Source organism: Dasypus novemcinctus, chromosome 16, assembly GCF_030445035.2.
Source record: "Dasypus novemcinctus isolate mDasNov1 chromosome 16, mDasNov1.1.hap2, whole genome shotgun sequence".
Taxonomy (NCBI): domain Eukaryota; kingdom Metazoa; phylum Chordata; class Mammalia; order Cingulata; family Dasypodidae; genus Dasypus; species Dasypus novemcinctus.
In genome coordinates, this window is record NC_080688.1 from 94,048,888 (window position 1) to 94,076,014 (window position 27,127).

At 47.6% G+C, this 27,127-nt stretch overlaps 1 protein-coding gene across 1 annotated transcript; it reads left to right on the plus strand.

The window, feature by feature from the left end:
- The first annotated feature begins 58 nt into the window (after positions 1-58).
- Positions 59-26,132, plus strand: GALR1 (galanin receptor 1). Its single transcript, XM_058277917.1, has 3 exons — positions 59-724; positions 5,164-5,229; positions 13,081-26,132. The coding sequence occupies exons 1-3, from the start codon at positions 59-61 to the stop codon at positions 13,396-13,398; spliced, it is 1,050 nt and encodes a 349-aa protein (XP_058133900.1). The 3' UTR covers positions 13,399-26,132.
- Positions 26,133-27,127: the final 995 nt, after the last annotated feature.

Below are 27,127 nucleotides of genomic sequence, written 5' to 3' on the forward strand. Positions count from 1 at the left end.
GCCGGCCGCCCGCCTCCCCAGGGACCCCCTGCCCGCGCCGCGGGCGTCCCCGCGGGCCATGGAGCTGGCGGCCGCGAACTCGAGCGAGGGCAACGGCAGCGGGCCGGAGCCGGGCGGCGGCGAGGCGCGGCCGCCGTGGGGCCTGGGCGTCGAGAACGTGGTCACGCTGGTGGTGTTCGGCCTCATCTTCGCGCTGGGCGTGCTGGGCAACGGCCTGGTGATCACGGTGCTGGCGCGCAGCGCGCCCGGCAAGCCGCGCAGCACCACCAGCCTCTTCATCCTCAACCTGAGCGTCGCCGACCTGGCCTACCTGCTCTTCTGCGTCCCCTTCCAGGCCGCGGTGTACGCGCTGCCCACCTGGGTGCTGGGCGCCTTCCTCTGCAAGTTCACGCACTACTTCTTCACCGTCTCCATGCTGGTCAGCATCTTCACGCTGGCCGCGATGTCCGTGGACCGCTACGTGGCCATCGTGCACTCGCGGCGCTCCTCCTCGCTGCGGGTGTCCCGCAACGCGCTGCTGGGCGTGGGCCTCATCTGGGCGCTGTCCATCGCCATGGCCGCGCCCGTGGCCTACCACCAGCGCCTCTTCCACCGCGGCGCGGGCAACCAGACCTTCTGCTGGGAGCAGTGGCCCGACCCGCGCCACAAGAAGGCCTACGTGGTGTGCTCCTTCGTCTTCGGCTACCTGCTGCCCCTGCTGCTCATCTGCTTCTGCTATGCCAAGGTGGGAGGGCGCGGCGGGGAGGGCAGGGGAGGGCGCCGCGCGCTCCGCGCCGCCGGGTCACCGCCCGCAGCAGCCCCCAGGCCCGCCTCGCCCCTGCGCCCTCGCCCCCGATGCGCCGAGAACCTTCTCCGAGCCAGCCTGCCCCCGCCTCTGCTCGGGCTTGCCCGTCTGAGGTTGTAGAGTAAGGAACGTGGGCTTGGAGGCATTCTGGGAGAAAGTTTACAGCCCACCTCCCAGGCGCCCGCAGAGCGACTCTATCCTCCCGCTTCCACGCCTCGCAGCCCGAGGCCCCGAGACCCCCGCAGCCGGCTCTCCACGCGCGCTGTGCCGCCGAGCGGCCCGCACACCCGGGCCTGCCCGGGGGATGCGCGCGGGGCGTGGGGAGCCCGCAGCGCCGCGGGGGGGAGAGCGCGGCCCGGGCCGGGCGGAGGGTTCCCGCCTGCGTCCCGCGCTCCGCTCGGTCCCCCGTGCCCGCAGCTGGCGCCCCCCCCCCCCCCCCCCCCCCCGCACCCGGAGGCGCTGGGCGCACCCGGGCCAGCGAGGTCGCTCCGCCCAGGGCGCAGCGCCGCGATTCCGGCTAACGCACAAGTTTTGTTTCAAAAGCCCGAGGGTTGAAAACTTGTGCCCTCACAGGGTCTTGCCCAGCGTCTCCAGAGACCTCTGAGTGGAAAGAAACTGGGGCTGTGGTCTTTCTGTATTCGAATCCTTCTTAGAAAGGCGGTGTAGACAGCCTTGAGTGAGTGGGGTCGCAGATTAAGTCTCTAACTCCAGCGAGAGGCGCTCCTGGCTCGCGGCTCCAGCCGCCCGGCGGCGAAGCGCAGCCAACTCACGTCCTTTCTTTGCTAACACAGGGAAATGGTTTGAAGATTGTCTGCTGGCCACAGAGGGCAACCTCTGCCGGGCCCCTGCTGAATGGCCCCGGGGCGGGCGTTGTGGCGCGGACCCGAGGTCCCCACAGGCGCCCCTCAGGCTTTTGCAGCATCCAGGGCTCCTTCCCCGGTGAATTCTCAACTTCCCACCTGCCCGTCCTCTTCGCCCTCGCCTCTGCCACATTCTCTTTCTGAAAAGGCTGTGACTTTCAGACCGTGGGTAACCAGCTGGTAAAAAGCAGTATCTCAGCTCATAATGCACTTTGCCCCTGCCAAATATTTTCTTTCGTCACCTGAGTTTTCTTTTCTGTATAATCTAGGCAGCCTGCCTTCTCCATGGTAATGCTTTTGGATATCATGTAAAGAAGGAGAACAGAGTTAGGGGTTTTAGAGAACACCAACTTAGTTATCTGGAAAACGACTCTTCTCCTCACCTGTCTCCTGGAGATGCCAAAGGCAGGTGGACTCCACCGGGCACTTCCCTACCACGGTGACCTCGTTTAACCCGCACAGCATCCCTTGGGGTGGGACTGTGGCCCCGAGTTCATGGACAAGGAAATTGAGTTTAGGAGAACAAAGCAACTGACTCGAGATTATGTGGCACTAAATGGCTTGAGAAAGATCTTAACTCAGAAACTCTGGGGCCCTGGAGGGAGGGGCTGCTTGGCGAGACCCCGAGGGCATGAGGAGCGTTCGGGTGTTCGTGCTCCAAGTTTGGGACTAGAAGGATTCTTTGAACAGTTTGGCTCTTGGATTCTGATGAGCCATTGATGCATCCTTTTCCTTTTCCCCCAAAAGTAACTTTAGATCTCCTCAATGGGGACAACAAAGTATACTTTGAGGACTAAACCGGGCTACCTTTCTGTCATTTAAGAGTTTACATATGTTGTACATGGGACAGAGTTTTAAAATAGTTCTTAAATATTTAGTCAGTACATGTTCTTTGTGACATTTTAAAATACAGAAATAGTTTGATTCTAAGCATAACTGGAAGCATCTTTGGGATTCAAGGTGGTGGTTGCAAATTCATTCCAAGGTCAAGTTGCTTTTACTGGTTTAATCATCATACGTATGAACATCAGTTAAGGATTTTGCCACTTGGGTGTTAGGCTCAGAGCCAAGAGGAAAAATCCCCTCTTGGAAAAAGTGGCCAAGAAGGCATTTCTTTTCACTTAAATCTGAGAAAGGGATTGCCTTCCAGAGCTTCCTTCTGTCCCCCAAATCTTACACATTTTTCATGAAATTGTTCTCCCATTTCTTTGTACCGGGTCTCCTGGGAAGCCCACAGAGCTCTCTGGAGAGCGCCTCCTGGCGGTCGTGTGGAGGTGGGCCAGCTGGGCTCCTCCCCCTCCCCTGAGAGCAGGGGTCCTTACCATTCTTGTTCCCCGGATCCCTTGGCCAGTCAGGTGGAATAAACACTACTCTAATCTACTGCTACATTCGGAAGTCAAGGAAATGCTAGATTTCAGCTAGAGGTCAGAGAAAATAAAGGTAACAAGTTGACTTTTTTCAATTCAAGCTCATGGACCCCCTGAAATCTTTCCAAGGGGTCCGTGGACCCCAGGTTAAGAACCCCTGAGTTAGAGTGAGTTCCTGGTTGCCACCCCCCTTGGTCTAAGTGGAGGTGAGCGCTTGATGCTTCGTGGATGTCTGGGCACAGCACGTGACCTTGGGCAAGGCTGGGCTTGGCTCAGGCTTGAGGGGGGACTTCCCTCACACACCCAGACACCCAGGAGGAGTCGTCCTCTTTGCCCTCGGAGACGTAGCCATGGCTTGAGGCGAAGCCTGAGCTCTCTTCCGTGGCAGGTCCTCGAGGGGTGCACCACTTTACTGGTGGCCTCTTACAGCACAGCTGTGGGAGGGACGCGCGTCATGGCCTGCCTGGGTCTTTTCTCCTTGATAGCCAGTGTCCTCTGGTGTTTTGAGGTCACAGAGCAGAGGTCCAACCAAGTTGGCTGTCCTCCAGGCAGAAGATGAAGTTGAAAACCCATGACTTTTCTGTTTGGGGGTCTCCAGGGCCCCCAGGGTCTGTGCTGCCCTACCTTCCCAGTTTCTCCTTGTTCTCAGGGACCGGTGTCCTCTTGTGGTCTCCTGCTGGGGTCTCCTGAGACCCCCGTGCTGCCCTCAAGGGCCCTGCCTCAGCCCTTTCCTTCCCCTTGGAAACGCTTGCCTTTTGCTCCTGCAAAAGCTCCTCTTCTGCCTTTGCCTTCCATTTGATTTTCTGGCACCTCGATGTTTGTCATCAAAACAGCAAAAGAACCCAATGCCCATGCGTTGGTAGTTATGCCAGGTGCTGCTGTTATGTCAAAAGACTTTCACTTTCATGGTGACTTGTCGAGGCCACCAAGCCATTAGAGGGAGTCAGAAGTGTTTTGTCTATCAGGGAATTTGGGGGATGGGGAGGTGGTGGTCCACAATCCACACCCCAGTGATGACTGCTTAAACTGCACAAGCTTGCAAGGGAGATATAAGTTCTGTGGCTTCTCATGGGTCCAGGAATGCGACTGCTGACTATTGTAATACATCCAATTCGATTAATCATTTCCATGCTGGGGTGCTGGTGGGAAACAAAGAAGTAGCTGGAAGTTGGCTCTAGTTCTTTGACCCAGCTCAGTCATCTGCAGGTTTTTGCTCTTACTTATCCAGAAACTAAATTTTCTTTGGATTTTTGCTCACCTGGAATATAAAAATGCAATCAAATAATAGTTCTATGGGGTTAGCACTCTTATATAAGACCAAGTTCATGGTGGGAATTCCTGCATATAACCAAAGATTTTCACATCCTTTCTCCTGAGTATTAAACTGGCAAGAAAAGACCAAAGTAGTTTCTTGAATTGCTGAAGCCTCTGTATCTTCAAGGAGATGCACTGCCAGGGACACCAGTTGTAGAACCTAGCTAAGGTCTAAAATTCAGCAGTGATGCTGGCTTCCCCAAGTGCAAGTTGTCAGACAGGGGCACGGCGTGTGGCCACTTGTGGAGATTTGCAGGGAAGACAACCTACCGAGGGGAACCAGGACACAAGGAAGCAAGTATCGGTGCCATTCGGCGTGGCTTCCTGGAGGAAACGCACTGGTGTCCTGAGCCCCCGAGTGTCCTCCTTCCCCGCTGGCAGGAGCTCCGCCGGGGCAGGAGCCTGCCTCTGATGGCCCCACGTTGTGTAGGGTGTGGCATCGTGTCTGATGTGTCATAGGGATATGACGAGGGTTAAATGTAGACTCCTTGGCTTCTGTTAAGGCAAGAGGTGGCGTTGAATGGGCAAGTGAGTGGGTGGCTGTGTGGCTCCTTCTGGACAAAAGCCCAGAACCCCATGCTCTGGCACCCTCTGCAAACAGATGGTGCACCTGTGACCTGCCGCGGGTGTCCGTCTCCCCACCACATTCCTGAATGGCAGAAAAGCAGGCGTATTTGGCAATTCCTGTTTGTTGTTCCTTTCTCACCTGATGCATATCTTTCTTTCAGTGATTTCATAAATAATGATATCGCCCTTTTAGAATACTAATAATTATCAGTGCAAACTCGTGAACTGTGAGGTGTACGGCAAACCGAGTTTATCCTTCTGTGATTTTCAGGTCCTCAATCATTTGCACAAAAAGTTGAAGAACATGTCAAAGAAGTCAGAAGCATCCAAGAAAAAGGTAACGCCACAAATATGTATATATATATTTATTTAGGTATATGTGGTTTTGTCGACTTTATGTTTTATTCTGAATTATTCTCACAGCCACCCAATGCCTGTTAAATTCGGGCGCCTTGGTGTAGATAGTTGGAATGAGCCTCTGGCTGTTTGGGCATGGGATGGGACTGGCAAGTGAGCTGCGGGTGAAGCGTAACTACGGACTGCACAGAATCGTGGGTGGAGGTGGGGGAGGCGAGCACAACCCGCGTTCTGGGTTCTGCGCCTCGTTAGGAGGTGTGTTCTGGATGGTGAGGACCGAGTGCAGAGTTGCTGAAAGGTGTGAGATTACACCATCTGGCTTCGTATTTACCATCTCTGATAGGGCTCCAGAGGGCCTGGTTTAATTCTCTTTCAAGAGAAAGCAGCCACCATCTCTCCCTAAAGCTGCCAGAGCAGCTGCCTTCCCCGCAGGCTCGGGCCTTTGTTGGCCCCAAGAGCATCTACTTAAAGGAGGACGAAGCTTGAAGGAGAATTCTACCCATTTTTTGGAAAATTGCCTTTCTTGCCAAGTAAATTCTGATTTAAACAAGTCTCTTCTGATGAACATTAAAGCATCTAAAATTGATATTTACATCAAACAAATTTATATCTATAACATTCCACATTTTAAGGAGAACTATTTTACAAATCAGAATGAATTTCACTCATTCAGATAATATCTACGTAAGTTCTGATTTTAGAAAGTAGAATGAGATTATTAGACAACACGATTAGGGAGGGGGGAAGATTATAAACAGATATTTTTACCCACAAATATTAGTAATAAAAGCTTAAAATACCTTGTTTTTCCTTCTAAATTATCTATGACATAATTTTCAGAGATTATAGTACATATAATCATATTTACTTTTCAGAATTCTACTTTAAAAAAGACAGCTCCTCCTGACTTTTTTGTTTATAGACAAAAATGTAGCTTAAAACACTTTCATTTCTAGAGTAGATGAAAGACAGCGGCACACAATTGTTTAGAAAGCACAAAAGTTAAGACTTCCTTTTTCTGGCAGCAAAAATGAGCTTTAACGTATCAGAAATCCAGTCATAGGATTTTAGGTCAGTCCCCTGGTGTTTCGGTTAATGACCTACGAGTCCGTGTGGCGACCACCTGACAGCCCCTGGAAGCGCCTTTCATTGGGCCCGCTGTCCACCTGACCAGTTAGGGCACAGGCTTCGTGGAAGCTTCTGGGTGCCTCGCTGATGGCTGACAGAGTGGGCAGTAACTTGTATGACTAGAAAAAAACCCAAAAGCTGATGTTTTCTTCCAGTTTTCAGCCCTCAGGCTGGAGCTCTTCCATTTTTCTGGTCCATCTCTCAGGCTTTTTTTCTGAGCCACACTTCTCATTTTCAAGAAAATGATTCCTTAAGAACCTTAACAATTGTGTGTAGTTTCTCCTTGGGCCCGTTTCTGGAACGCGTTTGGAGGGTTACTGATGGGAGCCCTGCCCCGGCCCTGCCCCAGGGGCTCACCGGTGCCCAGCGGACCTGGCTCCAGCGGGAAGTCACCGTGGTGGGCAGGCACCGTGCCAGTCCCCAGCGAAGGCTCACCTGAGGAGCTGGGGAGCAGGAGGAGGGGGCGGCTGCTGGGGGGGCGACGTTTAACCAAGGAGGTGCACGCACAAGTGCTGCTCACAACGGATGGGATAAAATGTGTGCTCTGGCTACTGTCAGTCTCTGCATTAGAAAGAGAGTTGGAGAGAAAACGCAAAAATCCCAGAGAAGGACTAAGTGATTAAAGGAATGAAAATAAGTCTTAAGGGAAATGCCTGCAAAAGCTTCTATTTTATTTTACAATGAAAAGACCGAAAGGTTAGTTTAGCAATTGCTTTGTTTACTAATATATAGAGAGCATATATGTGTTTCTGTATCTTTATATGTATATATAATATATATGCCTGTGTGTAAACATGTATTTTCATTTTCACCACGGGAGAAGGTTATGGTGATAAGCTCTGGAGGTGGGAAGAAGCGGGTTTCTCTTCCATTCTCATAGCCTCTGCCCTCAGTAGTCACTGAGCATGCCAGATCTCTTTTGATTTAATTGCCACATTGTTTGCAGAGAACAAATGAAGTGTGGAAGTGGTGATCGTTTGCCTGTGTATTTGTGTGTCCAAGAAAGAGAAAGCACAGAGGTGCAGGGGTGCCAGATGGGGCAGTATGCAGACAGAAGAGAGGCAGTGGAGAGCTGAAGCAACACAGCGGAGACGGGGGAGACCCAGGACGCCCTTATCACCATGAGCCTCCTCAACAACCAAGGGTGAGATGGCCCCCGAGGAGCTGCAGACGCGGGGGGAGGAGTGTGACCTGGCGCCCTCTCTGTGCTCGTGCAGTCGGTCAAAACGTCCAAGCGCTCATCACCGGTCTCAGCAAGAAGCTCCTGGGCTGCGTCCCGGCCTCCGACAGGCTCTGCAGCTTGGTGCTGGGGCACGTGAGGGAGGCGTGGCCCGAGGTCCCCTGGGCGGCCAGGGCGAGACGTGCAAGCCAATCAGCAAGCACCAGACATCTCCAGGATGTTCCCGCCGGGACGCGGTCCTCGTGGTGGAACCCGCTCATCGTGGCAAGTGGGGGCCTCCTCCCCGCCGCCAGAACTTCCTGCCCCTCCTGCCAAGACCCGCCCTCGTGTCAGAAATAATAATAATAATAAAAGCCAAAAAAAAAAAGAGAGGCAGTGGAGAGAAGGAAGAGAAGTCCCGAAGGGTGGGGAGAGCGGAGATCAAGGAAAGGAAAGCAGGAGCGGGCAGAGGGAAGGGGCTGGGCGCTCAGTTTCTGGAAGGCAGGGGCTGCCTGGCGGCTGTGGGGTAACCCCTGCTCTTAGCACGGGAAACGCCGCTGGCACCTAAACAGTCAATGCTGGGTGAACTATGGATTGAGGGGATATCGACTTTTCAGTTTCTTCCTTTCGACTCCACTTGTTTCCAGCCCTGCTCAAAGGCCACATAGCGTGCCCCTTCTCTTCACCACGCCCATCTCCCTTAAGGGATTTTCCCTTAAGATTTAGAATAATCCTGGGGTAGAGAATTAGACTTTTCACATTAAACACGCTAACAGTTATTCTCCATTTTTGGAGGAAAAACAAAAGAAGAAAGTGATTTCTCTTGTAGAAATAATTGCAATAGTAGTACAGAGGATCCTGTGATTGATGAGATGTTTTGCTAGATATAAAGATGCATTTTCTTACCCAAGGCTGATCATATACTACTATGTGATTCTTTATTCCTTGGTAGACTTCAGACTTCAGACTGGAATAGAAAACTATACTGGATGGTTGCTTCTAGCAGGGAAATTGGATTAAAAGACCTCTTGATGCCCCATCAAACACTCAACTCTTTTAACAGTTGCCTTTTTTTGTTTCGCTGGCTTGAAGTAATCCAGCAAGCTTTTTGGCTGTCATTTATATAATTTACAAAATGTTTTTTTTCAATCTCATCTTTTAGTCACTTTTTTTCTTCCTAGCCAAGTCCCATTAAACTTATCATGGGTAAAATTCTTTGATGAAAGTAAAGATGCCTCAGATGATTTGAAAAATAGCATCTTGGTAGGAAGAATAGAGATTGGCATTTTTCAGAACCTTAAAGCACCACAAAAGGAGCAAAAAGAAACCAAGTTGATAAGGGACCCAACCTCAGGTATGTAGGAATTAGTGCAGAGGTTTGGAGTGTGCTTTCAAATGCTGTATTGTATTGTGCATGTACTTTCAAATGCTGTATTGTATTGTGCATGTGTACGGTACATGGGCAAGGGAGGGACGTAGCACATGCGCTGGATTTAATTCATCTCTGATGGAGGCAAATGACCCTGTAAGAGATGAAGAAGTTCTGTCCTGTAAGCAGTTTAAAGACAGTCGGCCTCTGCCCGCGCAGAAGGGAGGCCCCTGTGTTACATTCTGACTTTTCAGGGGGAAGAGAGGATGCAGGTTTCCATCTCTGTCTGAGAAGAAAAGTCATGTTTCAGCCGTAGGGGCTTCCACTCTTGAGGGAAGCTTTTGCTCGTCCAATGTCAGGTGGGTCCGACAGTCTTACCCTTTCTGTGTCTCTCCTGGAACCCATCAGTGGTGACGCCTGTGGAGCTTTTCCTGGGTAACCACCCAGTAGCCCCCCCGGCTGAGTCCCAGGCTTGGGTGGGGAGCCCAGAGAGCCGCCATTGAAGGAGCTCGGCCGCTCACTGCCCGCGTGTGGCTAAAGGTGGCGGTGATGAGCGCTCTGGGCTGGGGCTGGCGTGCTCTGCGCGGAGTGTTCTGGGTGTGACAGCTGGAGGCAGTGACGGTGAAGAGACACAGTCCCTGTCCTTCCGCCCTTGCCGCCTCTTCCTTCTCTGGCCTGAGGGCTCCAAGAGTCCTTCCCCGAGGACACAGAAGAAGATCACCTCCGGTTTCCAGACGCGTTCACGGCCCAACCTGAGGCTGCGGGCCGAGTTGCGGTCAGCCCACGGGTGAGTGACCCTGTGCCCAGGGCCTGTGTGCAGAGGACGGGCTCCGATGCCAACCAGAAGAGGTCAGCCTGGCGGGCCGGGCGCTTGATGAGCCGTGGAGGAAAGAGCCAGCCTCCGGGCACACCTAGCCGCGAGGACGGGCCGCGCTGCCCGTCACTCTCCTGAATTCCTGTGGGACGGTCAGAGAAACGAGCCATTTGCATCAAGCCTTCGGTGCTCTGTCCTGAGGTCTGCAGTGTCCGCTGTGAGCCAGGCCCCTTTCAGTGCTGGTGGACCAGAAGGCCAGGCTCTCATCTGTGGTTCTCAGAAGAACGGAGGGAGTGTCAAAAATCTGAAGGTACGTTTTGGAAGAATGAACACGCACTAAAAAACACTGCCCTTGGGCGGTGGACTTGGCCCAGTGGTTAGGGCATCCATCTACCACATGGGAGGTCTGCGGTTCAAACCCCGGGCCTACTTGACCTGTGTGCAGCTGGCCCATGTGCAGTGCTGATGCGCGCAAGGAGTGCCCTGCCACACAGGGGTGTCCCCCGCGTAGGGGAGCCCCATGTGCAAGGAGTGCACCCCGTAAGGAGAGCTGCCCAGTGCGAAAGAAAGTGCAGCCTGCCCAGGAATGGTGCTGCCCACATGGAGAGCTGACACACAAGATGACAGAACAAAAAGAAACACAGATTCCCATGCCGCTGACAACAACAGAAGCGGACAAAGAAGAAAATGCAGTAAATAGACAGAGAGAACAGACAACCGGGGTTGGGGGGGGGAAGGCGAGAGAAATAAATTAATAAATCTTTAAAGAAAAAAAGAAACCACTGCCCAGGAGGCAGCCTGGCCTTGTGGCGCTGTTCTTTGCCCCGGGAATCTTGAGATGGGGGGGGGGGGGGGGATCCTGGCAGTGAGCAGCTGGGGGGGCTATTTCCACCTTTTTCTTTGTACTTAGTAAAAAAATTCTTGAAAGGAAGGATGGAGTGGAATATCCAGGAGAACTTTCTTTGTGACGTAGGGAGGCGACCTCAGCGTCTTAGGAAGAAAAGACGGCGCTATCTATTCCCTCTGAGGGCGTTCTTGCCCCTGCTGGCTCTGGCTGTCATCTGAGACCGCCTTCTCAAGCGCTAATAGAATAAGAGGGCTGGCAGCACACACTCCTGTCCTTCAGGCTGCAGACTGCCCGTGTGCCCTGCACTAAGTGGCTTTAATATGGCAACTGACCACCTGATCAAACCTGCTGTCAGGCTGATGTGTCCCTTTTAGGCAGGACCATTTTGGTATAGGGGAAAAGGGAGTGGCTGCCACGGGCGAGGCTCACACTTGGGTGCCCTTCCGTGCCCTGACACCAAGGGAGGAGGCCCCTGCTTGGGGGACGCGGGGAGGGCGCGGCCGGCCTGGCCCTCATGTTTCCCCTCCCGTGTTCAAGCGCCCTCTTCTAGAAATGTTCCACCTGGACCATAACTGAGGAAACAGAGACTTATTGGGTTCCTAACCTCCAGGCGTCCACCTCCCAGTGTCCTTAGCCTCCTCGCCCAAAGGGTTAAATCCCGGTAGAGCGAGCTGGGGAGCGGGAGCGCCTGCCGGTGGGAGGCCAGGGCTTCCAGCCAGGGTTTGAGAACTGAGGCCCGCGTTGTCCTCTGGGTGCTCTGATTCCCCGCCAGCCGCACGGTGCTTCTTTTAAGGCAGCACGGGTGGCTGGATGGGCGTTAGGTGGTGGCGCCTGCACATCTGGGAGCTCGTCCTCCCCGGCGGTGGGGTCGCGAGCGCGGAGCCTGGCTTCTGACTCTGGCCTTGCCGTTCAGGGGTGGGACGTCAGTTGCCTCAACTCCTCCAAGTCTCAGTTTCCTCCTGCGTGACCCAAGGATCACTACAGCGTCTGCCACGGCGGCTGCTGAGGGCGGAAACAAAGCACAGGGCCGGCGACCCAGGGATGCTCGTCGGCTGTCCCGGGCTCGGCCGGTTGGTCCTGCCAGGGGCACCGAGGTTCCTGCGTGCTGCGGGCTGCCTAGCGACGCTTGTTGGAGGAGACAGTCTTTTTAAGGAAGGAACCAGCTGATTGCTTGGTATTAAGACGTTTTAGTAAAAAAGACGGCTGTCTTTGGTTTGAGCCTGGGTGGAGTTTTCAGTTCATCACAGGCTGGTGACCTGGCTGAAGGCTTCGCGTGTCCTGAGCTGGCCCTGCCAACAGGAAAGGGTCGTCTGGGCCGGCTGCCCCTGCAGGGCGACCACCAGTCACGGAGAGAAAGCAGAGGGCGGACAGAACCTCGGAGGCGAAGCCCCTTTCGCGTGGGGTCTCTGGTCTGCAAAGACGTGCTTCCATCGCCTGCTCAGTGGACGTCTCAGACACTCACGGACCTGCCTCTGATTTCCAAGTATTTCTGACTCAGGGGCAGCAAGAGAAAAGCCAAGATAAAAACAGTTACCTGTGGCCAATTAATCCACAAACCCTCGATGAAATGACGTTCTCCACAGACCCACGCCGAGACCACGGTCTCCACAGACCCACGCCGAAACCACAGTCTCCACAGACCCACGCCGAGACCACGGTCTCCACAGACCCACGCCGAGACCACAGTTTCCACAGACCCATGCTGAGACCACGGTCTCCACAGATGCATACCGAGACCATGGTCTCCACAGACTCATGATGGTCTCCACAGACCCACACTGAAACTATGATCTCCACAGACCCATGCTGAAACGACGTTCTCCATAAACCCATGCCCAGACCACGGTCTCCACAGACCCACGCCGAGACCACGGTCTCCACAGAGCCCCGCTGAGATCAGGGTCTCCGCAGACCCACACAGAAACCACCGTCTGCACAGATCCACGCTGAAATAACTGTCCGGAACACGTCAGTGCTCCTGAGTGTTCTGGTCCTTACTTCGCCAAGGTTCAATGAGGGGAAATAAACAGCCACATGCCCGGATGCCCGGGTAACTCTCAGAGCGGGGTTTCAGTGCTCTCTGAGCTCCGTCACTGCCCGCTCAGCCAGTGTGGACGCACTCAGCGGTGCTTGAAGAGTGCTGATTAATTTTAGAGTAACAGGACTTCACCGTCGTACATTTTTGTTTCCACGATTCAAAGCACACTTATATAATCCTCGAGTATTTCACGTACATCACGAAATTGTTACCCTGTTGGTTAATGCAGGTCTTGAAGAACAGCAGTGCTGAGAGTGAACGTTACCCCTGAATGGAGATTTCAGCTCTTTGACTTGGTTCCTTGACGGTACACCTAACGTTATTCTGGGACACATTTTACGACACTGGCTCTCTTGTCTGTTGTGATTGACACATTTCATTTGTTTCCTTGCCTCCTCCTTTCCCCCTCCCCTCCCCCTCCCCCTCCCCTCCCCCTCCCCCTCCACTTCCCCTCCCCCACCCTCTGTTTTTACCAGACAGCGCAGACCGTCCTGGCTGTGGTCGTGGTGTTTGGCATTTCCTGGCTGCCGCATCATATCATCCACCTCTGGGCCGAGTTCGGGGTCTTTCCGCTGACCCCAGCCTCCTTCGTCTTCAGGATCACGGCACACTGCCTGGCCTACAGCAACTCCTCTGTGAACCCCATCATCTACGCGTTTCTGTCTGAGAACTTCAGGAAGGCCTATAAGCAAGTGTTCAAGTGCCACGTGCGCAGCGAGTCGCCTCTGAATGAAGCCAGGGAAAATAAGAGTCGGCTGGACACCCCACCATCTACCAACTGCACTCACGTGTGAAGGGAGCCGTGCTCGAGGGTTCTCAGCACTGAGTCTCGCACGGGGCGGCACACACAAACACACTGCAAGGGATTGTAGAGTGGGGCTGCAGGTTTCCCTAAAAATTCATATTCCTGGCATTAAATTCTACTGTGTTAAAAAGGACTTTGATCCACTTGGGATATTCCTAGGTTGAGTGAAGGTTATTTTTCTAGGGAAACTGATTTATATTTTATTTCCAAATCATATTTCAGAAACAAAAGTAAATGCTGTATAGCATTATATAGTTTTATACATCATATGAAAAAAGGTTTAATAGAATTCTATTGGTAGGTTCGGTTCCTTATAGAATGTGTATGAGCCTCATACCTATGGCCAGGAATGTTTGCAATCTACACTTTGAGGCAAACTTATTTAGAAATAATAATTTGTACTATAATTCTTCAATTTTAAGAGAGGTAATATTATAAGGTATGCGTTAAAAGTCTGGTCATGAGCATATAATGAATGTTTCATCTGAATTTTATTTTATTTTGGTCCTGTAAGTAGAGACATCATCTATTAAGTGGGAAAAATGATTTTCTTAAGTTTATTTGCACGGGTCACATCTGCTTCCAATTGTAGTGAGTGTACGGTACTTCTGCAGATGTGCTGCTTTGTCCTTTGTCCGTGTCCGTAAGGCCACAGCAGGTAAACCAAGTGTGGACCTGACACTGGGTGTTAGCCGGCGGTGCTATATGTTAATGCTGCCCTGTGGACCTAGGGCTTGTAGAAGTTACTAAATAAAATCAGATGAAAGTACCAAACGTAGCTTGGTAGCTGTACTTAGAGTGGAAGCTGCAAATGAGCTTTGGAGAATGAGACTGAACTTTAAGATTTTATATATATATGTTGCCAAGGTAATAGCTATGCCTTGAGTAAAACCCACTCAAAAGAGAGAATTTTTTTAAAATAGTGAAAACGAGGTGTAGATATTTCTGTGGAGTCAGGGATTAGCATGTAGCAGTAAGTTACGTGCAGTAAAGATTATGATGTATGGTTAAAGCATAGTAAATAAACACTTGACTTGGAATGTTTGAAGAGCGCTGGTCATGAAAACGAATCTAAGGATACCCTGGCTGTTATGCACATATGCTTAATCATTAAATTTGTCATCACGTTTAATGACATTTTCTCCAAATATTAGTCCCACTGGAAATGGTAATTTATGTTTGAAACTACCATCATTTGAGCTTTTGGAGTAACAGGACTTCACCGTTGTACATTTTTGTTTCCACGATTCAAAGCACACTTACATAATCCTCGTGTATTTCACGTACATCACGAAATTGTTACCCTGTTGGTTAATGCAGGTCTTGAAGAACAGCAGTGCTGAGCGTGAACGTTACCCCTGAATGGAGATTTCAGCTCTTTGACTTGGTCCCTTGACGATACACCTAACGTTATTCTGGGACACATTTTACAACACTGGCTCTCTTGTCTGTTATGATTGACACATTTCATTTGTTTCCTTGCCTCCAAAATAGTTTTCATGACAATTTTATATTTATTTGTGTTTACAATGAGAAAATGGTATGAAAATGTTAAATTATCTTATAGTAAAATAGTAATTCGCAGACTGCAAAACTTTGATATATTTTAGGAGGAGAAAAAAGCAAGGAGATTTTTTTAAAGGATTTTGAGTACAACTGCGCCAAATCAGGACTCCATAAGAAATAGCAAATTTTGCATCAACAGAACGAAATTCAATAGAAGACTTTTGGCGTGTTTACTTGTTTATTTTTACTAACGATATTCCTTCAACAAACTGTTTACATTTGCAATGCTATAAAAAATTCTCTGGATGCAACAGGAGAAAATTCTTACAAAGGATGGGATCCTGAGCTTTAACTGCCTGCTGGTCAGGGAAGGAAATTGTGTATTTGTGTATGTGAGTATTTCAAAGAAAAGTGTGTATTTGCTTAGCAACTTTTTTGCACTTTATTCAAGTACAGCAACAGAATCATTGTATCCTGAACATAACACCTGGTGTGACTTGTGTAACTTGAAGCCGCAGTTGCATGCAGATGCAGCCTTCTTTGTGCGTGAATCTCCTTGCCTTTGGACTTGTGTGGGTGAGGGGTATCTCGAGTCTTCTGAGAGTTTCACTCCCCTGACGCCCAGATGTAGAAATGGAAGTATTAAAAACGCAGTCATATTGCTATTTCCTAAGACGCCTGTTGAAAACGTGCTTCCGCGTGAACACGGGCCCATCCTTCCCCCCTGCTCCTGGCATGTGGGAAGCTAGAAGCCCTGCCTGAAGTAACAAGGTCCTTGCAAAGCCCCAGAGCTGCAAAATGCAATGCAAGTAGTTACATTTTATACTTAGATACGATATTCTTGCCTGCACATTGTCATTTAAACCCATTTCTCTTATTCTGAGTTTAGGTCTATTCTTTTTCCAAGAAAAAGTTGATACTGGTGAAAACTTGTATCCGGCAAACATCCTGGATGTTTTAAACCCACCTAAAATTTTCTGAATGAGTGCCCGAAGAATCTGTAGCAGCCCTGCATGGGCCCGAGCGGTGTGGGAGGGTGTGCCTTGCCTCTGCCAGGTATGTTGCCCTAACAGTCAAGTACATGTCCTCTGTCCCCCGATGGCGAGCGGCCCCTCAGCACACGCCTGTCCTCGCAGCCAGGCTGAGGGGAAGATACGGTGTCTACCCTTAAATTCTGGCTGCTCAAAGGGCATGTTTTTCCTGGAACTTCAAAGAAAATGGATGCTTTCTCTTAAGCCTGGGCTGCCTCAGTGCTCCAAGGCAGCTGGCCCTTTTCTGGGCGTTCTGCTCCCACATACGGAGACAGGTCCTGGAATCTTAAACAGCCAAAATGCTCGCCGTTTCATGCCTGTAAGCAAAAATTTAGTGTCCTGTTGATGAATTTAGTTCCTCGCCAATGAATTGCTAGGAGCTCCTTTAGGTAGAGTCTCTCTCTTTTTAAGTAGAAGATTTTCCTAACGAGGTACATGCTAAGGAATGTGGGGCCCTGAGGCCATTTTCTGAATATTTTAGGTGATTATTTTTGCGTTTGATTAAATTGTTGTTTTACTCATGTGGAGTAAAACCATCCTTGTCTTTATCCTACCCTGCAGCCTCTTGTGTGTTTATCTTCTGCTCCTTCTACCAGTCATTCCTCGCACAGCTGCTTCCCTGGTTAAATTCCCCCAGCGTCCAGGTCGCGTGGCTTCGGTGGAGAGGAGAGGCTGGTTAAGCTGCCAGAGCCGCAGTGGGGGCAGAGCTTCTCGGGTCTCCACTGCACCTTGTGATGCTGCAGGTGGCTGCACCTGCCGATGCACTGAGGCGGCACCTTGATGTTTCCAGCCCCTTGCTGACACCCACGGCTGCCCCTTCCGTGCCTCAGGGGGCACCTTGTCCAAGCACCCGGCCGACCCCTTCCTGCCCATGACCACTGTGCTGGGAAGCTCGGAAAGCTGGTGCGAAGGCAGCAGTGCTTTGAGTAAAATAATGCTCTGGTTTATTAAACACACGGATGACACATTGCCGTGCAAATGTGTCAGCGGGGCTACTTCCTCCTGAAACTTACTATCTGAAATTTGTAAAATTTAATCAACACTGGCTTCAAATATCTTGCACGTCTTAAATTTGTAAGTGGCTTTTTACTCAAGGTAATCATATTCTTGGCAATTTAAAAATATTGCATACTGGGTTATTTGTCTATTAAAAGTTAATGACTTCTTATTTTAAAAGACTGTAGTAAGAATAGGGGCCTAAAAGGCTGATAGTTACCTGTTGATTTATAAAAATATTCAAAATGGTCTTAATATCAAGGCTTTAATTGATACTGCATTTTAATGTTTTCCCATTTAGAGGAAATTAGTGGAAGTATTGATCATGGAGAACAGTTTAAAACGCTTTAAGAAGTTTTGATGTGGGCGAGCCTCTACGGAAGGCGAGCATATCTAAAGAGACTGAGCGCGTGGTAAATGGTAATGCACTAGTGAGTATGTTTTGCTTCTTTATTGGGAAAGCACTGCACCTTTTTGAGGGTGGCTTCTTTTCCTCCTGTGGCCAGGGCTGCAGCCCCTTCCAGCTCGGCGGCCGTCCTGCGGTCCCGAGGTAGGTCTTTCCGTCTGCCTGGACGAGATCCCCTGACGGGCGGCAGCACCTGGCGCTGCTGGGTCTGCTTGGCGCTGCCTCCGCTGCTGACCCCGAGCACCTGCTCACAGCCCCCCTTGGCCAGGGCTTGCTCACAGGCTCTGGACCCTGGAATTTTGTCCAAATTCATCGAGGTGGGAGGTCAAAATAGTGAGTCAGGAGTGGCTGGGGAAGGTGAGGAGTGTGCTTTCCCTTTTGGATTCATTGTGGGAATAACCTCAGCTGGCTTTTCTCTCTCTGTTTGTAATAACTTGATGTTGGCCAAGTTTGGCATTTGAAGATCGAATGAGGAACTGATCCTATAACTAAAGGATTTTTGTTGATTTTTTTTCTAATTATTTTACTTATTAGACAAGTTGTAGGTTTACAGAACCATCGTGCAACACGTAGCTTGTTATTTAATTGTATGATTAGTATGTTCAGGAAATCATACTTGCCACATACATTGCATGATCAAAAGAAGGGGCGGATAACTCCACCCCGGGTGGGAAATCTACTGTGTCAGTTAAGCACGCTGAAGTGCCGCAAGGGGCTTCTTCTGCAGAGGTCGCGCCAGCCAGCTGAAGCTGGTTTTCCTACTTTATTGTTCCAACGGGATATTCTTGACCACCAAAAGTGGAATTTGGCAGAAAGAGAGGATTGCATCCATTACCTTCTGATTTATGTACAAGTCTTTCCTTTGTATCCTAGCAACAGGGAGAGATGTGACTTACTTTCAGGTATTCAGTCATCCTCCACCCATCACCGCTATTAACACAAATTTGTTATAATTGATCATAGTACATTTTTATAATTGTACTATTAACTATAGTCCATGGTTTAACTTAGGGTTCATTGTGTATTGTATTTCCATGGATTTTTAAAGAATTTATTCTGTTTCCATATGTACAATCTAACATTTCCCCCTTTTAATCAATTCAAGGATTTATTTCAGTGCTGTTTATTACGTTCACAATATTATGCTCCCATTACCGTCACCCATGACCAAAACATTTCCGTCATTCCAGATAGGAGCCCTGTACAGTTTAAGCCTCGACTTACCATTCCTTATCTCTATGCCATCCCTTAGTAACCTATACTCTAGCCCCTGACTCTAGAGTTTGCTTATTCTAATTATGTAAAATCAGTGAGATCATGCAGTATTTGTTCTTTTGTGTCTGGCTTATTTCATTCAGCATGACGTCAAGGTTCATCCATGTTGTCACATTACCAGGACTTCATTCCTTTTACAGCTGGAGCCACTGAGTGTACACACCACATTGTGGTTACCCATTCATTGGCTGGTGGACACTTGGGTTGTGTCCATCTTTTCACATTGTGAATAATGCTGCTATGGACATGGCTGGGCAAATATCTGTTCAAGTCCCTGCTTTCTGTTCTTTTGAGTATATACCAATAGAGGGATTGCGGGTCATATGGTAATTCTGTACTTAGCTTTCTGAGGAACCACCAAACTGTCTTTCACAGCAGTTGCACCATTTTACACTGCCACCAGCAATGAATGAGTTCCTATTTCTCCATATCCTCTCCAACACGTATTTTCCATTTTTATAGTAGCCATTCTAGTGGGTGTAAAATGATATCTCATTGTGGTTTTGATTTGCATTACCCTGATGGCTGAAGAGGTTGAGCATCTTTTCATGTGCTTTCTGGCCATTTGTGTATATTTTTTGGAGAGATGTCTGTTCAAGTCTTTTGTCCATTATTCAATTGGATTGCTTTTTGTGTTAAATTGAAGGATTTCTTACATAGTCTAGATACTAAACCTTTATTGGATGTATAGTCTACAAATATTTTCTCCCATTCAGTAAGTTGTCTTTTCTTTCATGATAAACTCCTTTGAGGTACAAACATTTTTAATATTAACGCGGTCCTATTTATCTGTTTTTTTCTTTTACTTGAGTTTTCAGTGTAAAGTCTAAGAAACCACTGCCTAACAGAAGGTCCTGAAGATGCCTCTCTATATTTGCTTCTAGGAATTTACAAATTCTGGCTCTACTATTTAGGTCTTTGATAAATTTTGAGTTGATTTTTGTGTAAAGTGTTAGGTAGGGGTCCTCCTTTCCTTTTCTTTTTTGGCAAATATAGGTCCAGTTTTCCCAGCACCATTTGTTGAAGAGACTATTCTTTCCCAATTGAGTGTTATTTGCCCCTTTGCCAAAAATTAGTTGGCCAAAATGTGGGGGTTGATTTCTGAGCTCTCAGTTTTAATTCATTGTTCTAGATGGCTGTACTTGTGCTCGTACCATGCTATTTTGATAACTGTGGTTTTGTAATAAATTTTAAAATCAGGGAGTGTGAGTCTTCCAACTTCATTCTCCTCTTTCAAGATGATTTTAGCTAACTGGGGCCCATTACCCTTTCATATAAATTTGATGGTTAGCTTTTCCTTTTCTACAAAGAAGGTTGTTGGAATTTTGATTGAGCATCTACACATTGCTTTGGGCAGGATTGACATCTTAACAATATTTGGTCTTCCAAACCATATACATGAAATGTTCTTCCATTTATTTAGGTGTTTTTAAATTTCTTTTAGCAATGTTTTGGAGTTTTCTGTGTACAAGTCCTTGTCATCCTTGGTTAGATTTATTCAGAGATTTTTGATTTTTATAGTTGCTATTACAGATGGGGTTATTTTTTTTTAAGTTCTTATACAGATTGTTTTTTGCTTGTGTATATAAACAATACTGATTTTGGGGTGTTAATCTTTCACCCTTCCACTTTGCTGAATTCATTTATTAGCTCTAGGAGCTTTGTAGTGGATTATTCAGAATTTTCTGTATGTAGGGTCATGTCATCTGTAAACAGGGAGAGTTGTACTTCTTCCTTTCCAATTTGGATGCCTTTATTTCTTTTTTCTTGCCTAATTACTCTGGCAAGAACTTCTAGTACAATGTTGAATAACAGTGGTGATAATGGCCATTTTTGTCTTGTCCTGATCTTAGAGGGAAAACTTTCAGTCTTTCACCATCAAGTGGGATGTTAGCTATGGGCTTTTCAGATATGCCCTTTATCAAATTGTGGAAGTTTCTTTCTATTCCTAGTTTTCTATGCATTTGTTTGGTTTTTATAAGAAAGAGTGGTGAATTTTATCAAATGCCTTTTCTGCATCAATTGAGATAAGCATGTGTATTTTTCCTTCATTCTTTTAATGTGGTGTATAGCATTAATTGATTTTCTTATGTTTACACAATCTTGCATACTAGAGATAAATCCCACTTGTTCTTGGTGTATACTTCTTTTAAACAGCTATTAGATTTGATTTCCTAGTATTTTTATATCTATATTCATATTATATATTGGTCTGTAGTTTTATTTTCTTGTGGTAACTTTATCTGGCTTTGGTATGAGTATGATGCTGGCCTCATAGATTGAATTGGGGAGTGTTCTCTCTTCAAATTTTTTTTTTTTTTTGAAGAGTTTGATCAGAATTAGAGTTAAGTTTTCTGGAATGTTTGGTAGAAGTCCCCAGGGAAACCATATGGTCTGGGCTTAGCTTTGGGGGGATTATTAATTACTGACTCAGTATTTTTATTAGTAATTGGTTTGTTGAGATCTTTTATTTCTTCTTGAGTCAACAATGGTATTTTTTTTTTAAGCATTTATTTATTTCATCTAGGTTACCTAATATTGGTATAGTCTTCACAGTATTCTCTTATAGTCCTCTTCATTTCAGTAGGGTTGGGAGTAATGTCCTCTTTTTCATGTCCGTTTTTAGTTATTTGTATCCTCTCTCTTTTTTCTTTGCCAGTCTAGCTAAACATTTGTTAATTTTATTGATCTTTTCAAAGTATCAACTTTTTGTTTGATGATTCTTCCAATTTTTTTTCTCTATTTCATTTATTTCTGCTCTGATGTTTGCTATTTCCTTCCTTCTGCTTGTTTTGGGTTTAATTTGCTCTTCTTTTTCTGGTTCTTCCAGTTTTGATGTTAGGTCTCTGTTTTGAAGTTTCTCTTTTTTGATGTAAGCATTTAAAGCTATAAACTTCCCTCTCAGCATTACCTTAAGTTTTGATATATTTTATTTTGATTTGTCTCTAGATATTTCCTTATTCCACTTCTGATTTCCTCTTTAATCCCTTGGCTCTTTAATAGTATGTTGTTTACTTTCACATATTTGAGGATTTTCCATTTTTTTCTTTGTTAATGATTTCTGGCTTCATTCCTTGTGGTTGGAGCGTACATAGTATGATTTCAGTGTTTTTTAATTCATCGAATCTTGTTTTGTGACCCAACATCTGGTTTATTCTGGAGAATGAACTACGTGCACTAATGATGGATGTGTATTTAGTTTTGGGGTATAGTGTTCTGTATATGTTTGTTAGGTCAAGTTGGCTTAGAGCAGGGGTTCTTAACCTTTTTTGTTTCATGGACCCCTTTGCCAATCAGGAGAAAACCAGGGACTCCTTACCAAGTCCACACTATACTGCATATTTTTAAATAAAAAATATCACATCCACACCAACACTTTCCCACAAGAATAATGTTTTTGTTTTCTTTTTTTTGAATTTCGATTCAAGCTAAGGGACCCCTTGTTAAGAACCCCTGGTTTAGAGTGTCATTTGGGTTTTGTATTTCCTTACTGATCTTCTGACTAGACGCTCTGTCCGTTATTGAAAGTGGTGTGTTAAAGTTTCCTACTATTAATGTAGATCTGTCAATTTCTCCCTTCAAATATCTCAGTCTTTGCTTCGTATAATTTGTGACTCTCCTATTAGGTAAATCAATATTTATAATTGTTACATCTTCTTGTTTAATTGTCCCCCTTTCCAGTATGTAGTGACTGTCTGTGTCCCTTTTAACTGTTTTTGTCTTAATGTCTATTTTATTTGATATTAGTAGAGCTCCTCCAGCTCTCTTTTGGTTTCCCAGGAGACGCACCTCGCCCTCTTGGTGTCTGAAACCCGCAAGCCTTCGGCCCGGATTGTCTGCCTCTGAGGTTTCTTTGCTCCTTTCATTTTCTCAGGCTGCTTCTGCTTAGAGGGCCAACTCTGGGGGGAGGGCCACGCTGAGAGGGCTTTCCCCATTCAGTCTTTTCTCACTGAAACTGGGCCAGGGACCCAGGACGGGCCGCAGGCCAGCTCCCCCGTGCTGTGGGGAGTGGGTTGGGAAGGGCACTGCGAGTCCTGAGCTCCTGCCGTGCCTCATCAGCCCGCCTGTCAAAGGCAGCCCTTCCTCTGCCTGGCTCCAGACCCCAGAGGAAGTCCCGCGTGCTCAAGCGCTCTCGGCCACAGCCTTGGCCTGGGGCTGTTGAGAGAGCTCCCCTGGGAGCCAGGTCCCAGTGACTGAAGTCGCAAATCCAGATGTGTGACCAGGGATCCGCAGTGCCCACGCCTGGTCTCGGGGAAGAGGATTTCCACGCCTCTCTCTGTCACCAGCGAGCTTGCCAGGGGCTCCACCCCACGGTCGCTGCAGAGTGGGGGTGGGCTCCAGTAGCCGCTGCGCGGAGAGCCATTTCCTGGTCTTTGCTGTAATTCATCAGCCTCCTCCTCCCACTCTTCTCTGGGTGCTGTACTGTGTTCTTCCCTTCTCTGGAGTGTCAAATCATTGTTTCAGACAGCTGCTGCCTGTTTGAGCGTCGTTCTGGAGCCTGAGTCCTAGAGCCCCTGCGCCGCCATCTTTCCTCAATCCTCTCTGACTCGTCGTTTTTGCTGGGGAGCAGATTTCTGGACATATCAAGGTATATTGGAAGGCTCCAAATTTTCAGCAGTTAGAGAAGTCAGGGTAAAGAGGCAATCACTGTTTGCTGGGGTCGATTGGAACTGGGCACTGTTATTCGACTTCTTTGACTTGAGGTAGTGGTGATCAGTAAGGCAACCTGTAAATCCGGAAGGAGGGATGCCTTTGCTATGTGTGTATCTATTCAGTATCTGAACTTTCATTTAGGCACAGACCATTCTTTGAAACAGACATGAGCACCAGGTACTACAGTACCTTATTTCTAAGATTGAAAATCGATCATCAAAACTGGAATTTCTTCTGTATCATTGTTCTGGAGCAGGGGTTCTTTACAAGGAGTCCGTGTGCTTGAATTTAAATGAAAAAGAACATTATTCTTGTGGGACGTGTTGGTGTGGGTGTGATATGTTTATTAAATAATACACAGTGTGGTGAGGACTTAGTAAGGGGTCCGTGGCTTTCACCCGACTCGCAAAGGGTCCCGCGGAACCAAAAAGGTTAAGAAGCCCTGTTTTAGAGGCCACTGAGGACCTGTCACACTCTTATTCTTTGGTGGGCTTGTGCTGGGCAGCAGGTTAGCCCAGCCCACCCCACAAGGGGGTGAGAGTGCAGATGGCACTGGGTTGGCACTGGAGCGGAGTGCACCGCCCGCAGTGCAGAGTGCAGCACCTTGGGAGGGCGCGCTCCTCAGCGAGCACCACAGACCTGCACCCCGTCAAGGCAGCGAGGGCAGACCTTGCAGGACTCAGTGCCTGGGTGGGCGCGACGAGCGTGACCTGCCTCGCGGGTGCAGCGGATACGGTGGGGGCTGTTTCACGATGGGGGCGGGAGTGTCAGCCCCCACGTGCACCTCGGGGCTCCCCAGTTCTGCAGCGGTACCTGTGATGAGATGCAGGGCCTGCGGGGTGACGGCTCACGTCCAGCTCCCTGCTCAGTGCAGGTCTGAGCAGCTGAGCTGACCTCCCAGAATCCGCAGGCTATGGCTCCTTCTGAAGTGCCAGGAGAGACGGCGAACACCGGGCGGGGACCTGCGGCCCCCCAGCAGCCACAGGGAGGGGCCACAGAGGCGGGGAAGGGGGACGTGAGTTTTTAGTAGAAATCTCCCCATCTTGCTACCAAGAAAGAAATGGTGGAAATGAATACTATTTTGGAACATTTTGTTGTGCCGTCTGGCTTGAACTATGAGAAAGTATTGTCTAAAACTGAAAGGAGGCCAGCTTCCTTCTAAAAGGAATGTTTCCTGGTTAAAGAAGCCATGTCAGGGCCGCAGGCGCGGCGCCGGCTCATGGAGCAGCGTTTCAGCAGTGCCTGGGCGCCCTCGGGGCTGGTGCCCCTTGGTCTCAGGCCACCTGGAGGACCTTCACAGAGGACACCCTTGCGGGGAGGGAGCCCGCTCCCAGATTTGAAGTATTTTCAGCACGGGGCTAGGATGAACACAGAATTAAATGTAGGCCTTCTCTTGAAATAAAAGCAGGTTCTAACGCAGAAATAAGTTGGAAACAGGCTAGTACATGACACTTTCCATATATTGTTTTTCTAAGAGTCATATGTAAGGATTGAAAATTTGCCAGGGAGAGACAGACACCCAAGGTTTCCTTGAAGGGTGCCGAGCACCTGGTTTCGTGCCTCCGGTTATGTCCGCGCGGGTGGAGAGAGGCCCGGTGAAGACTCACCTGTGTCCTTGGCAGTTTCGAAAGGAGACGGGTCGCCGAATTCTGGGGGTGAGTTGCTCCTGGCAGTGGTCCGTCCCGGGCAGCTTTTTTTGTTCAGAGAAGAACTTGGAATTGATACACATCTAGAAACAAACTGCACAGTGGAAGGAGCTGGGAGTTTTACAAAAAGTCCTCCCCTGCGGCCTCACTTACCGCAGGGGCCGCAGACCTGGCCGAGGCGGGAATCCCCTGCAGGGCTTGTTAACACAGGGGCTTGGAGAGGGCCCGAGAAGTTCCTCTCTGGCGAGCTCGCGGGTGACACTGATGCGGCTGGCTCAGGGCAGGTGGTGATTTAGTCAGCCGAGCTGGTGGTAGACATGGCTGTCATTTCAGCTCCTTAAAGGGCGCCAGGTGCACAGCGGGGTTGGCACCCACTCAGGTGAGGAGCTGCTCCTCACCAAGTCCAGACGTGCATGGTTCAGTGCGGGGAACGGCTTACATGATCTAAATCAGTTCAGATACTTGTCATTTATATGGAGCAGATAAAATATCCATCTAAATATGATGTGGCCCTAGCTACAGAAGTTTGTAAGTTTTCAAGATTGTAAAGGAGTTTAATAATTTATATGTAAGGATTTACAAGATTACCGTAATTTTCCGTGCAAAAGAAGAAAATAAAATCTCTTGGTGGAGAAGTTCACCTGTACATTTGCTTTGTTCTCTCAAATTGTGAAGGATTGAAACATAATATTCACAGTGCTTACACATGAATTTTTGAATTCAATGCTTTAACTCAGTGTTTGGATTAAATATGTGCATGTCTTTCTATGTGGCTGCTAGCTTTAACTGTATTATTCAAAAGATAAATGTAACTTCCCTGTATTTAAAGTTTTCCAATTAAATACCTCCTGAGAATATTAGTGTGGATAAGGAAAAACATCTATGTACACTGCATTTTTATCTTACTAATGTGATTGCTTAAACACTGCTGCATAAATGACTGCAGAGAATGGACCTTCTTACATCTTATGCTGCTACAGTTTTTCTCTAAAGACCTGGCTATACATTTTATCTCATTGTACATAAATCCAGCATGAATACCAAAAGCTTACAAATTCAACCAAAATGAAAAGTTTGTATTAATCCAGATAGTAACAAGTGCAGTCATTTGAAATCACCCTGCCTGTGTGTTCCGCACGTTATCGAGCTGAACTTCGTGATTTGGGCACAATTTTGTTGCATCAAAAAATAAAATTTGTGTCTTAAAGTGTTCTAGTTTAAGAGTATGCTTTTTCACACAAAACAAAATTACCACATTTTCCAAGGCATTTCCATAAATATAGGTACACTGTGCAAAGTTGTTGAATTAAAATGGTTCCACTCTTTATTACTGGGGAACATTATGGAAACAAGGATGGGATTTGTGACTAATTCCTGTTGCCTGTGTCTGTGAATGTTTCCTCTTCTTCCTGCTCCCTTTCCACTCCTCTCCCCCTTCTCCTGCCCTCCTCCTCCTTTTTATCTTCCTCCCTCTCTATTTTAAAAAATAATAAATGTCTATTGTTTTTGAAAGAATGACAAAAACTTACAGGAAAAAAGTCATTTCCTATACTTTCTGAATATCATCCTGGAAATCACCCTAATGAATATAAATAGAAACAAAGGAAGGAAGGAGAGAGAAGGAATTTTAGAAAAATTGGCTTGTGCTATTCATATTTTTAGAAATAAAATTATCAACTTTAATTTTACTTGAATTTTATTGATAAAAACAAAATTAAGTGAAATCAGAAGAATTGCTAAACTTTAAATAGTTGATCATCATGATTACAAAATAAGATTATAAAAAATTGAGAAGCTGGAGTCATTCTTATAACTGTAACACATTTTAAATTTAGACAGTATCTTTTTACTCTTTATTTATAGATCATAAAAAGTTAGAGCTCCTTCTAGCCTCCCTCATTCTACCTTCATTTTGTTAGTTATATCATTATTTTTCCATCTCAAGAAAAATTAACTTAAAAAAACTTAATTCTGTATTTTCATTGATACATTGCTAACCAATAAGTTTTTACCACATTTTTCTCCTTTTATGAGCTCTATGCTTGGGCTCATCTCACCAAGAAGGCCACCAAGATGCTATATACCCGAGACACTGAATGCTTGAGAATATTCATTGTTGCCTTTCTTTATACCTAAGAAACAACTTGGTCAAATAAGAAATTACTTCATTGCACTTTCTTTACATTATATACTTTCAGATCCCCC